The sequence below is a fragment of the Oncorhynchus keta genome, chromosome 36 (assembly GCF_023373465.1).
Source record: "Oncorhynchus keta strain PuntledgeMale-10-30-2019 chromosome 36, Oket_V2, whole genome shotgun sequence".
Lineage (NCBI taxonomy): Eukaryota > Metazoa > Chordata > Actinopteri > Salmoniformes > Salmonidae > Oncorhynchus > Oncorhynchus keta.
In genome coordinates, this window is record NC_068456.1 from 22997049 (window position 1) to 23011419 (window position 14371).

A 14371-nucleotide genomic window follows, 5' to 3' on the forward strand; every position below is an offset into this window, starting at 1 on the left:
AATGTCTGTTGGATCTCTAAACACCCCATTGGCCCTTCTGAGTAAGTCTGTAGTGGTAGACAGCAAAATGTCTGTTGGATCTCTAAACACCCCATTGGCCCTTCTGAGTAAGTCTGTAGTGGTAGACAGCAAAATGTCTGTTGGATCTCTAAACACCCCATTGGCCCTTCTGAGTAAGTCTGTAGTGGTAGACAGCAAAATGTCTGTTGGATCTCTAAACACCCCATTGGCCCTTCTGAGTAAGTCTGTAGTGGTAGATAGCAAAATGTCTGTTGGATCTCTAAACACCCCATTGGCCCTTCTGAGTAAGTCTGTAGTGGTAGATAGCAAAATGTCTGTTGGATCTCTAAACACCCCATTGGCCCTTCTGAGTAAGTCTGTAGTGGTAGACAGCAAAATGTCTGTTGGATCTCTAAACACCCCATTGGCCCTTCTGAGTAAGTCTGTAGTGGTAGATAGCAAAATGTCTGTTGGATCTCTAAACACCCCATTGGCCCTTCTGAGTAAGTCTGTAGTGGTAGACAGCAAAATGTCTGTTGGATCTCTAAACACCCCATTGGCCCTTCTGAGTAAGTCTGTAGTGGTAGATAGCAAAATGTCTGTTGGATCTCTAAACACCCCATTGGCCCTTCTGAGTAAGTCTGTAGTGGTAGACAGCAAAATGTCTGTTGGATCTCTAAACACCCCATTGGCCCTTCTGAGTAAGTCTGTAGTGGTAGACAGCAAAATGTCTGTTGGATCTCTAAACACCCCATTGGCCCTTCTGAGTAAGTCTGTAGTGGTAGACAGCAAAATGTCTGTTGGATCTCTAAACACCCCATTGGCCCTTCTGAGTAAGTCTGTAGTGGTAGACAGCAAAATGTCTGTTGGATCTCTAAACACCCCATTGGCCCTTCTGAGTAAGTCTGTAGTGGTAGACAGCAAAATGTCTGTTGGATCTCTAAACACCCCATTGGCCCTTCTGAGTAAGTCTGTAGTGGTAGACAGCAAAATGTCTGTTGGATCTCTAAACACCCCATTGGCCCTTCTGAGTAAGTCTGTAGTGGTAGACAGCAAAATGTCTGTTGGATCTCTAAACACACCATTGGCCCTTCTGAGTAAGTCTGTAGTGGTAGACAGCAAAATGTCTGTTGGATGTCTAAACACACCATTGGCCCTTCTGAGTAAGTCTGTAGTGGTAGACAGCAAAATGTCTGTTGGATCTCTAAACACACCATTGGTTCTCAGAAGTTGTGTAAGCTTCCTACAGGTATCCTATAAGTACTGTGGGTGTCCCATGTACTGTCTAGCAGAGTGTCTAAATTTGACACTGCATTCAGGCAGTTAACCCACTGTTCTTAACTGACTTGCCTAGTTAAATAAAGGTCAAATAAAATAAAAAATTCACCTGCTGCTTTCCCAGAACTGTGTGCCATTGGAGCTGGGAGCCGTGACTCAGCTCTCTCTCTGTCTTTTGAGGAGTATCTTGTTCGCTGTTTTCCTGTTCATATAGCACTCTAACGCTGACCGGAGAGAACAGCAAAAGCAGGACACTAATTGCAGAGCTTAAAATCATTACATGTCAGGGTTATTGTTCGAGGAGAAAACATTTCCTGCAGCCTCTCAATAAGACGCAAGTGGTTCTATGCTACTGTTTTGGCGTGATAGTGCTCAACCTTTTTGCAGTGTCATAATCAACTTCCTCTTCAGAGTCCATTAGCCTTGGCAGAGACAAAGGCCAGTGGTCAGTTTATGATAGGGAGGGGTTGTTAAGCTTTCTTTGTTTCTGGGGGAAGTGTTTAAGAATGCACAAACTAAGCTGCTGACTCTGTGGATTCTCTTCATCAAGTCCATCAAAAGATTGAAATTGTTTGTCCAGTAATGCTGTTGGCATTCAAACCAGTTCTGAGGTATCGGGCATTTTACGAAGATCATAACTCCAGAAGATATCAGTGAAGCTGCTAGTGCTATACCCGACTAAAAATACACTGAGCTTGTCTGATGCTTTAAGCACACTAAAATAATTAGGACAAATGACTCAAGAGGGAGCCAGACCTCTAGAAAAAACTGTTAGCTCCTTCTGGTGCTGCTGACCTTTGCAGATTCTGAAGTAACTGGTAATAGGCTACACCAGGGGTCGGAAACATTTTTCATGTAGAAAGTTTACCATTTATCTTACAATTTCTTTCGATCTGCGTGACAGTTATGATTTTCATATGCACAATTCCGTGCATAACGTCTTCTTATCTCCAAATCATTGTCGTTTGGTTAATCTAAATTCTATCTAAATTATTCAAATCTAAAAGTTACTTCTATTGGCATATAGGTCAAAAGAATACCATACAAAGCCAACAAATCAAAACATTGCAGGTATAAGATATCCTGATAAAATAAATATCATATGAATCACATGACCTGTCTGCAACGAACCTGAAACATTGTATCAACTATCACCTGTGTCCGGCCTGAAGCCTGCACTAGCAAACTTGCAACATTATATTAATTATTTTGGGTCCTCGTTTCCCGTTCAGTGACACAGATGTTTCCACCAAATCAGAGCATGACATTTCGGGGGTTATTGAAAGGGAGGAACTATTGTCATTCTCATAACAGACTTTTGAGGTGAAGAAAACAAATACTTTTGAGAAGCTCCACAGCTCATTAGCCAAGTGGTGGTGAATTAAGACAATCAAAAATACTATCAGACATCCCCCACATTGGCACAGTTATACATTTGGCCTTCTTACATGCGTAATTAGGTCCGCATCCTTACTCAACATAGACAGGAGAGCTCCAAACAAAAGACAATGAATACATTGACAAAACTCGTAAATGGAATGAAATAAACCAAAACTTGTTTCTCACAAGTGTAGCACAGGTTGTAAGCCTTGCAAACAACGACTGTAATATTTACATATTGAATGCATTAACAGAAATGACTGTAACCAAACAAACATTGTAGATTAGAAATGATGGGGATTAACCGTAAATGTAATACTGATGTATGTAATGGGGAATTGATAGACACTAACAAAGGACAGACAATTCACACAATGAATGTGCACAAATTGGCATTCTGGAGAGCGATGCACCTTGTGTATCTTAACCACACTCCCCTTATTCTTGGACTGTGCCATCCCTGCGGCCTCCGTAATGGATTAGTCCACTGAGACAGAAGCCAAACAGACATAAAACATGTTTTAGATTTGCGACCGCTCCGCTAAATCCCGGTCGACCAACAGCCTATCGAACGAACAATGACCCAGTTGACTAAATGGTGTCAGCCATAGAAGCTGCAGACTGCTTCTCTGCAGGAGTGCATATAGTGTAGTCTCCTGTAGAGATGATACATAATCACATACTGCTCCTGTCACCCAGGCCAGTCCTGATGCTGTCTCCGACTGATACCGACTCAGATGTCTGGGGATTTGGCCCAGATCAGATGATTCCATGACAGGGCATTATAGTTCTTTATGTGTCTTTGACCTACAGAGCACAAAATCTATTGAATTCCACTTCTTTTTCTCAGATTTCTGGTCATTGTACACTGTGAAGCACCAACACTCGAGGGAAAGGGATCATTCTCTGTTAAACCCAATACATAGAGATCCACTGTGTTCTACTGTCTACTGATTGCCAGGGAAGGTCCTCCTGAGGGCACAGTAAAATGACCATGTGACCATAGCTCCGGCAGAATATATTTAGAAAATATGCTTAATTTTCATGTTTTTTAACTTCAGTACAAAACCTGGTGTTAAGAGGAATGCAGGAATAGATTGTGTAGATATAGATGACGATATGGCCCCTAAAGACCCAGTCACAATCTCAATCCTGTCAGGTTCTGTAGAACGACAGTATGGCACATTGTCTAATGTGAATGGTAGACTGTAAAATGTTGGTAGACCATGGTACCACGGTTGTTAGTGACTCAGAGCTGCTGCAGGCTCAGTGCTGTCACCCACACAGGTTCACAGTGGATGAGCAGCTTTGTGTTGAGCCTAGTCTGTCATCTACTCTCTTTATTAGGGCCTAAATGAAACTGGGGGAAACACTGAAAGGTGTTGAAAAGTTGTTTTACTGCTGTGGCGAGACTGAATGTCTGATGACATGATCTATTGTGAGATGAGATTAAAGGGTTCCAGACACACAAGGTACACACTGGAAATGTGTGTGTGCGCCCGCGTGCGTGAACCCTGTGCTCACCAAATGCAGCTGTAGCAACAGCAGCAGAACGTGAGTTTTATTCCACTCTCGAAGCTAGCTGCTCAAGCCTCTGATTTCAACATGCACATCACAGGAAGTGTGTAGCAGAACAGTGATAATAATTCCTCCAGCCAATAGCAGACCCAGTAGAGATCACTAATCTGGACCAGGGAGACTGGAAAGCATCTCAGCTCATTTGAGGAATGCATAGTCCTCTTCAAGGCTCTGTGTGGCACATTCTTCATTCCTCACCGACCGGCAGCCAGCAGGACTGGCCTCCCTCAGCCTCAGCAAGCCCCAACCTGCTCCCAAGCCGAGTGGCTGTCACATCTAAATAAACAGCAGGAGGCCATACAAATTGCATTAAGGTTGCATTGCCTGTCTATTACGGCGTCACAATAGAGCAAATCCATTAACAGAAGAACCTGATGTTGTGATATGGGCTCTATTTGCTGCTCATGCTGGGTTGAGGGGGTCTGAAGTCAGTATAGTCAGAGACATGGGGAAGAAAGGAATCTATTGGCATGTTACACAATTAACCAGATGTTATCTGGATTTGCTGGATTATAAAGAGCCGGTGGAACCAAAGCAAGGCAGCTCTACAGTTAGAGATTTGCATGTCATGGAAAGTTGGTTGTGAGGTCATTTGTAGGTTGTTTTTGTGGTCCTACTTTGTATCTTTCAGTTGAAATATGTTTGTATCATTTGGTAAATAACCCTATCCCCGGCCCCCGACCCACACACACCCACAAGCAAACCAGCTGACCTGGCCCAGTAAGGAAAGAGGTCCATGGATTCCTTTCTGCTGGGTACACATCTAAGTAAAAATTCCAGTGTCTCAAGGCAACTTTAAAGAAAACAGAAACAAATATTTGTGTGGGACAGTTATGGGTTTGTTTGTGAGGAATGGTGTTTTTCAAATGCGTACATATGTGAATGTGTTTTACAATGTCTCTCTTTTTTTTCTCTTGCACCCCCCTTCTCTCTTACTCGCTCTCTCTCTTCTCCCACCCTTCTCTCTTCTCTCTCTTCTTCTCTTTCTCTCTTCTCCTCCTTCTCTTTCTCTCTTATTCCTCCTTCTCTCTCTGTCTTCTCCCTCCTCTCTCTGTCTTTTCCCACCCTTCTCTCTTCTCATCCTTCTCTTTCTCTCTTCTCCCTCCTTTTCTCTCTGTCTTCTCCCCCTCCTCTCTTCTCTCTCTTCTTCTCTTCCTCTCTTCTCCCCCTTCTCTGTCTTCTACCCCTTCTCTGTCTTCTCCCTCCTTCTCTCTCTGTCTTCTCCCCCTTCTCTGTCTTCTCCGCCTTCTCTCTTTTCTCTCTTCTCCCTCCTTTTCTCTCTGTCTTCTCCCCCTTCTCTCTTCTCTCTCTTCTTCTCTTCTTCCCCCTTCTCTGTCTTCTACCCCTTCTCTGTCTTCTCCCTCCTTCTCTTTCTGTCTTCTCCCCCCTTCTCTGTCTTCTCCGCCTTCTCTCTTTTCTCTCTTCTTCTCTTTCTCTTTTCTCCTCCTTCTCTTTCTCTCTTGTCCCTCCTTCTCTCTCTGTCTTCTCCCCCTTCTCTGTCTTCTCCCTCCTTCTCTCTCTGTCTTCTCCCCCTACTCTGTCTTCTCCCTCCTTCTCTCTCTGTCTTCTCCCCCCTTCTCTGTCTTCTCCCTCCTCTCTCTGTCTCCTACCCCTTCTCTGTCTTCTCCCTCCTCTCTCTGTCTTCTCCCCCTTCTCTGTCTTCTCCCTCCTTCTCTGTCTTCTCCCCCCTTCTCTGTCTTCTCCCCCCCTTCTCTCTCTCATTCTCTCTCTCTTCTCCCTCTTCTCTCTCTCTCTTCTCCCTCTCTTCTCTTTCACTCTCTCTTTTCTCTCTTCTCTCCTCTCTCTCCAACCCCCCTTCTCTCTCTCTCTCTCTTCACTCTTTTCTCCCCCTTCTCTCTCTTTTCTCTCTCTCCTCCCCCTTTCTCTCTCTCTCGGTTTTTCATGTTTTTCTCTCGATCTCTCTCTTCTCCCCCCCTCGCTTGCTTTCCCTCTCCCCCTGTCTTTCCCCATCTCTCTCTCTCTCTCTCTCTCTCTCTCTCTCTCTCTCTCTCTCTCTCTCTCTCTCTCTCTCTCTCTCTCTCTCTGTCTCTCTCTCTCTCTCTCTCTCAGGGAGGAGAAGAGTGAGCAGCTGCTGGACTGCAGACAGGAACTGGACAACATGGAAAATGAAAATAAGAGGGTTCAGCAAGAGGTGCAGGACAAATCTACCTACTACAGCACAGAGCCATACAAAACAACTCAATACACCACATGGCCATACAGAACAACTCATTACACCACAGGGCCATACAAAACAACTCAATACAGCACAGGGCCATACAGAACATCTCAGTACAGCACAGGGCCATACAGAACAACTCAGTACAGCACAGAGCTATACAGAACAACTCAATACAGTACACAGCAATATATAACAACTCAGTACAGCACAGAACTGTATTAAATGGTTACCCAGACTATTTGCATTGCCCCCCCTTTCCTACACTGCTGCTACTCTCGGTTATTATCAATGCATAGTCACTCTAATAATTACCTGCCGGTACCTGCTGTATATAGCCTCCACATTGACTCTGTACCGGTACCTGCTGTATATAGCCTCCACATTGACTCTGTACCGGTACCTGCTGTATATAGCCTCCACATTGACTCTGTACCGGTACCTGCTGTATATAGCCTCCACATTGACTCTGTACCGGTACCTGCTGTATATAGCCTCCACATTGACTCTGTACCGGTACCTGCTGTATATAGCCTCCACATTGACTCTGTACCGGTACCTGCTGTATATAGCCTCCACATTGACTCTGTACCGGTACCTGCTGTATATAGCCTCCACATTGACTCTGTACCGGTACCTGCTGTATATAGCCTCCACATTGACTCTGAACCGGTACCTGCTGTATATAGCCTCCACATTGACTCTGAACCGGTACCTGCTGTATATAGCCTCCACATTGTTATTTTACTGCTGCTTTTGACTGATTTGCTACGTGTTACAGCGTTAACATTATGTGTGCCACAGAATGTCAACACTGCTGAGTAAAGAGAGGGAGTCAATTACAGCTGATGTCAGACAGAGCTCACAAACCACATCACATGACTTAGCACCAGCATTACACCACTTAATACATCAATACACATGATCTGTCTCCTATGAACCAACGTGTCTCTCCTGAACTCCAGCTACACACTACAGTATCTGTCTGCCATGAACCAACATGTCTCTCCTGAACTCCAGCTACACACTACAGTATCTGTCTGCCATGAACCAACGTGTCTCTCCTGAACTCCAGCTACACACTACAGTATCTGTCTGCCATGAACCAACGTGTCGCTCCTGAACTCCAGCTACACACTACAGTATCTGTCTGCCATGAACCAACGTGTCTCTCCTGAACTCCAGCTACACACTACAGTATCTGTCTGCCATGAACCAACGTGTCGCTCCTGAACTCCAGCTACACACTACAGTATCTGTCTGCCATGAACCAATGTGTCTCTCCTGAACTCCAGCTACACACTACAGTATCTGTCTGCCATGAACCAACGTGTCTCTCCTGAACTCCAGCTACACACTACAGTATCTGTCTGCCATGAACCAATGTGTCTCTCCTGAACTCCAGCTACACACTACAGTATCTGTCTGCCATGAACCAATGTGTCTCTCCTGAACTCCAGCTACACACTACAGTATCTGTCTGCCATGAACCAATGTGTCTCTCCTGAACTCCAGCTACACACTACAGTATCTGTCTGCCATGAACCAATGTGTCTCTCCTGAACTCCAGCTACACACTACAGTATCTGTCTGCCATGAACCAACGTGTCGCTCCTGAACTCCAGCTACACACTACAGTATCTGTCTGCCATGAACCAACGTGTCTCTCCTGAACTCCAGCTACACACTACAGTATCTGTCTGCCATGAACCAATGTGTCTCTCCTGAACTCCAGCTACACACTACAGTATCTGTCTGCCATGAACCAATGTGTCTCTCCTGAACTCCAGCTACACACTTTCACACATAAGCGATACACTTACCGTGCTGCTGAGCTATGCCAGATGTTTCACACAAAGCTGGCCCAGACCACTAGACCAAAGCTCCACCCATGAGACCTCATGTCACCTCTGGTGTCCTGACTGCCCTCAGAGTTATACAACACATCAAACCATTGCCACCACCTTCTGTTTTACTTTCTTCATCATTAGGTTAATGCCCTTAACCAATTAGCGGCTGAGCTATTTATAGCTTGGCTAACCCCTTAGATGTTGTCTTTGTTGTAAACATAATTTGCACCGTTAGGGAGTAGGGCCCACCACAACAACATGGCAGAGCTGCTTATAATTGTGTGTGTGTGTGTGTGTGGTCATTTCAAATCCCTCTTCCAGAGAAGATGACTGACTCATGACACTATTGACTAAGAGGAGCTTCAGCCTGCCTCTGTGTATTACTGCCATGTGTGTTTACCTATATGATGTCCACCTATACAGTCCATGGCGTGTTTGTTTACCAATATGAATTATGCCTGGCGCAATGCATGTATATAGTGGGAGTCCGTGTGAAACAAATATCTTGTATGAGTGTGACACTGACATGTAGTGTTTCGTTTGTCCCCTCCAGAGCCTGCAGTTGTTGTCGGACGCCCGTTCTGCCAGGGCATATCGTGACGAGCTGGACGCTCTGAGGGAGAAGGCCGTCAGAGTGGACAAGCTGGAGAGTGAAGTGGGACGCTACAAGGAGAGGCTCTACGACATTGAGTTCTACAAAGCCAGAGTAGAGGTACGCCAAACAAAGAAATAGCACCCAACAAGCTTGACGTGTCAGTGAAGCATTCATTGGGTGTAACGTAAATGTATGTACCTGTTGTCCCAATGTTGGTTGAATGCGTGGTAGTGGGGATGGTAGTAGTGATATGGCTGTGGTTGACGTATGTGTGAAATCTGCTGGGTCCTACAGGAGCTGAAGGAGGACAACCAGGTTCTGCTGGAGACCAAGGCCATGCTAGAGGACCAGCTGGAAGGAACCAGGGCTCGCTCTGACAAACTCCACGAGCTGGAGAAAGAGAGCCTGCAGCTCAAATCCAAGATCCACGACATGGAAATGGTAAAGGACAGAGGGAAACTGAGTGTGTTTTGTGTGTGGGATCAGAGGAATCAAACAGACATAGTGATATGACTGACTTTACAAGCTCATTTTTTGGAGCCATCTTGTAGGTCATCTCTGATGAATGCCCATACTATACTGTAAGGCTTAGCTTTTGGGGAGCCGTCTGACAGTGTGTCGTGTGTATGTTGTCTGTCTGTGTGTTTGTTAGGACCGGGACATGGACAGGAAGCGTGTTGAGGAGCTGCTAGAGGAGAACCTGGTCCTGGAGATGGCCCAGAAACAGAGCATGGATGAGTCTCTCCACCTGGGGTGGGAACTACAGCAGCTCTCCATGACCCCTGACCTGACAGAGGGTGAGCAGCCTGGAGCAGCAGCCCTCAGCACTGGGGCTCTGGCTCCAACCCTGGCCCTGGCTTTGGTCCTTCATACACACACAACAGATTGGACAGGGTTTATCTACACATGACTAACTCCTGTAATTAATATTCAATGACTCCAAGACCCAGATTAGCACTGGGCCTGGATTTGGAACGATGTTAATGGGGTTAACTGGTCTTGGATCAGGATAAACTCTGTCAGTAACTACAGTTAGGGATATTCCATACTTCCTCTTCCCTTGGGGGACCTCTTACCACTATAACAGAACCTGTAGCATTTGCATATAGTATGTTGTTGTGTGCCTAACCATAGATGGTTTCATTGTGCAGTGCCTCAGAAGTCCCTGGGCCACGAGGTGAATGAGCTGACATCCAGCCGGCTACTGAAGCTGGAGAAGGAGAACCAGACCCTGCTGAAGACTGTGGAGGAGCTGAGAGGTTCTGCCAGCAAACACGTCCCTGCACGTCTCCTCAAGGCCGACAAGGAGAACCAGAGGCTCACCCAGAGGGTCAGAGCAGCTTCTATACTTGTATAGAATATATACTGAATTCCACTCACTTGCTTCCTGAACATTTCCCCTTCTCTAGCCCACCCAACATGGGCTCCACACTTGTTCCTTGCATCAACAACATAACAATGGCTGTTTGCTCTTTACCCCTACAGTAGCGTCTTGTTCCAGCCCCCTAGTTTTCACCCCAGGACTTGGCTTTCATGCCCCTTAGCTCCATGACACCAGAGGGAATTGAAAGAACAGAGTAATTCTTGAAGACCGTTTCCTATTCTCTCTCAGACTTGACACTTGAAGGACACTCCATAAACTAACTCTCGGCTATTTTCAGACACTTAAGCCTTCTCTGTGCTCTCCGCATAGAATGCATGAAATGTGCCTTTCTCACACAAAGACAAGAGGTAAGACTGTGTTAGGCAGCACCACTGGATCGGTCTTTATGAGAGCCCATTTTAAAGTGAATCCAAGCAGGAGCTCTTGTACAATAACAGTTTAACTGGCTGTTTAACTGGCTGCCCGTAGATGAGCAATACGTAGGCAGTTTTGAGTTAAGCTGCTTTGACAGAATTAGGTGCTTGTAGGATATCTATGATATGATTAGTAATAATCAGTCTGCCTTGTGAAGAGTTCACCCTGTAGACCAGAATCCTGTCCAGGGGGGGTAGTTGTACATCAAGCTGCCTCACGCTACAGAAACAGGAGATCGGCTCCTATGAGTTGTTCCAGCTTGCACAAACCAAGGCTTGTGCAAGATTCATCAGAAGGGCTTTATATGGACCTGCCTACGAGTCCCTTTAATAAAGGACATGTATCACAACACTGCCACTGTGACTAGAGAAATATAAATAGCATAATCAGCATCAATTCAGTTTTATTTTTGCAAATTAAAATTAAAAAACAGGCTCTTCAATTTAACAGTGACCAAATCCCAATAGAATGGTGCCCAACTGTGATGGGTAATGGTATGGTAGACAAGCACCTGCCTGTACTGCACACTCTCATTGTGTCTGTGATCTAAGTGACTGGGTGTCATGGTAACCGTGTGTGTCCTGTGTGTGCCTGCAGCTGGTGCAGCTGGAGAGTGAGCTGAACACAGAACGGGAGAGTCTGCACAGTGCAGAGCATCTTGGCACCGACCTGATGAAGGAGAAGGCTCTGCTGGAGAAAACCCTGGAGACGCTGAGGGAGAATTCAGAGAGACAGGTACACACACACACACACACACACACACGGTGGGTCGAGGGACTGAATTTGTTTTGATCTGGTCTGGTTCCAAGAGTCTCCAAATTACATGACTACCTATGAATCCAGATCGAGGTTTCTTAGGAGATAGCAGTCTTTGTGCTTGCATTCTCCCAACTAGTTGGAGACCTCTGTGTGGCTTGGGGGATAAAGCAGACAGAGTGTAATGAGGTCACAGGGTGTTTAGATGGATGATGTTTACAGTGAGAAGACATGGATACAAGCCAGATCTCTGGCGAACCTACACTACAGCGTTAACTAGGAAGAAATCAGGACCCTGGGTATAGTCTTCTCAGTTCTCATATTCAGGAAAGACTCAGGGTTCTCTTCATATTAACACCATACTGAAACATGACTTGAGTTGACCTAGCATACTGCCACTCTGACGTCCTCTATGTCGTGTCCCAGGTGAAAGGCCTGGAGCAGGAGAACGAGCATCTGACCAATACCGTCTCGTCGCTGAGGCAACGCTCCCAGGTGGGCCCTGAGGCGCGGGTCAAAGACGTGGAGAAGGAGAACCGCGTGCTGCACGAGTCCATCCGGGAGACCAGCTCCAAGCTCAACAAGCTGGAGTTTGAGCGTAAGCAGCTGCGTAAGGACCTGGCGGTGTACAAGGAGAAGGGCGAGAGAACAGAGGAGCTGGAGGTGGAGGCGCAGCGGCTGGAGAGGGCGAACGAGGCCCTGCAGAAGCGAGTAGCCAGCCTGGGCATCACCTGTGACAAGGTCTGCCTCTCTGCATGCATTGGTGGCTGTATAGTTCACCTCTAGTTGTCTGTGTACCTGCTGTCTATTCTGTGTCCCCGTCATATACAGTAGATGGGACTTTGAATGAGGAGCATTTATTAATTGATACATTTTCCCACATTCTCTCAAATCATCAGGTGGCGTCTCTGGAGAAGGAGAACGCAGAGCTTGAGGCAGAGGGCCGTCGTTTGAAGAAGAATGTGGAAGGCCTGCGGAGCACCTCCTTCCAGCTGGAGGCCCTGGAGAAGGAGAATGCCCAGCTGGACGAGGAGAACCTGAAGCTCCGCAGGGCTGCAGAGGTGCTCCGCTCGGCCGGGAACAAGGCGGCTCAGCTGGAACTGGAGAACCGGGAGCTGGAGAGCGAGAGGAGCCAGCTGAAGAGAAGCCTGGAGCTGCTCAAAGCCTCCTCCAGGAAGACGGAGAGGCTGGAGGTGAGCTACCAGGGCCTGGACACGGAGAACCAGCGGCTGCAGAAATCCCTAGAGAACAGCAGCCGCAAGATCCAGCAGCTAGAGGGGGAGCTGCAGGACGTAGAACAGGAGAACCAGAGTCTGCAGAGGAGTCTGGAGGAACTGAAGATCTCCAGCAAACGTCTGGAGCAGCTGGAGCAGGAGAATAAGACTCTGGAGCAGGAGAGCTCTCAGCTGGAGAAGGACAAGAAGCAGCTGGAGAAGGAAAACAAGAGGCTGAGACAGCAGGCGGAGATCAGGGACTCCAAGCTGGACGAGGACAACCTGAGGATCAGCCACCTGGAGAAGGAGAACCGCTCACTGGGCAAGGAGATGACCTCCTTCAAGGACTCCTGCAACCGCCTTAAAGACCTGGAGAAGGAGAACAAAGAGCTGGTCAAACAGGCCACTATAGATAAGAAGACCCTGGTCACTCTGCGAGAGGTAATGGTGTCGCTACTACCCCAGAGAGGCATGTTGTAATGTTAGGAGATATATTGTAATGCATTGGTGAATGCCCATAAGGCTTCAAATGTGCATTTAGATGATCGATAAAGTTCTGTTACAGTCATTGCGCCTGCATTATGCACAAAGTAATAGAACCAGAGCACTCTGTCAACACATTTTCAGAAACTTGAAACTCCACTGTGCCTCATAAGATTATATTATTCATTAATAAAGGATTGGGGTGTAGGGATTACAAATGTAAAGTGATTCTGGGTTGGCGTTTGATGTTCCAGGAACTGGTGAGTGAGAAACTGCGGACTCAGCAGATGAACAATGATCTTGAGAAACTGACCCATGAGCTGGAGAAGATAGGCCTTAACAAGGAGAGGTTGCTGCAGGCCGAGCAGAGCTCTGACGACGACAGGTAACACACACACACACTCACACACAAACCACTATGCTGCTGCTCAAAGGTACCACATCGATGAAGGTTCATAGTAGGTACTCTGCCATCAATACACTGTCAAGACCTTGAATTCTTTCCAGGGAAGACCCTTGGTCTTTAATGATTGTGAATGTCCCTTATCTGCAGGTACAAGCTGCTGGAGTTCAAGCTAGAGTCCACTCTCAAGTCTTCTCTGGAGATCAAGGAGGAGAAGATAGCTGCCTTGGAGGCCAGGCTGCAGGAGTCCTCTAACCTCAACCAACAACTGCGCCAGGAGCTTAAAACTGTTAGTTCCCAAACAATACATTACAACAGTCCAGAAGACCAAAACATTATCCCGAGAGATTCTGTGTTATGTTCTTTAACACATGACTCAGAGAAACGCTGAAATGCTTCTGATGCCATGTATTATGTATTCATTCCTTTTTCATTATGTTATCAATTCCTGAGGCACCAGGAGCCTGGAAAACACAGGGAATAGTCTCCACAGCACGTTTTTCAACTCTGTGACGAAAACTACAACCCTTGCTGGGGTGCCAGAACGGAGAACAGTATATCTTTGGAAGATTTGGGGGGATGGAGGTTTAACCCTTTGACCTTTCCAGGTGAAGAAGAACTATGAGGCCCTGCGACAGAGGGAGGAGGAGGAGGAGAGGATGGTGCAGAGCTCACCCCCCAGAGGAGGGGAAAGGGAGGACTCTCAGGCCGTCAACAAGTGGGAGAAGGAGAGCCACGAGACCACCCGGGAACTGCTCAAGGTCAAAGACCGCCTCATTGAGGTGGAGAGGAACGTGAGTACACTCTATCTAATCAACAACTCAAAACAGCCGTCTTAGATACTGCATGTGACAGTG

The 14371-nt window shown here is 46.7% G+C and overlaps 1 protein-coding gene across 6 annotated transcripts in view; it reads left to right on the forward strand.

Annotated features, from left to right (window-relative positions):
- LOC118369417 (girdin-like) overlaps positions 1 to 14371 on the forward strand; it is a 92821-nt gene that overhangs the window by 58558 nt on the left and 19892 nt on the right. For all 6 annotated transcript variants that reach the window (XM_052498675.1, XM_052498673.1, XM_052498674.1 and 3 more), the window contains exons 9-19: positions 6307 to 6388; positions 8819 to 8977; positions 9155 to 9301; positions 9513 to 9657; positions 10012 to 10190; positions 11256 to 11393; positions 11841 to 12155; positions 12314 to 13069; positions 13366 to 13496; positions 13665 to 13803; positions 14123 to 14308. In XM_052498675.1, the coding sequence (XP_052354635.1) occupies positions 6307 to 6388; positions 8819 to 8977; positions 9155 to 9301; positions 9513 to 9657; positions 10012 to 10190; positions 11256 to 11393; positions 11841 to 12155; positions 12314 to 13069; positions 13366 to 13496; positions 13665 to 13803; positions 14123 to 14308 (2377 nt within the window). The remainder of the gene's footprint in view (positions 1 to 6306; positions 6389 to 8818; positions 8978 to 9154; positions 9302 to 9512; positions 9658 to 10011; positions 10191 to 11255; positions 11394 to 11840; positions 12156 to 12313; positions 13070 to 13365; positions 13497 to 13664; positions 13804 to 14122; positions 14309 to 14371) is intronic.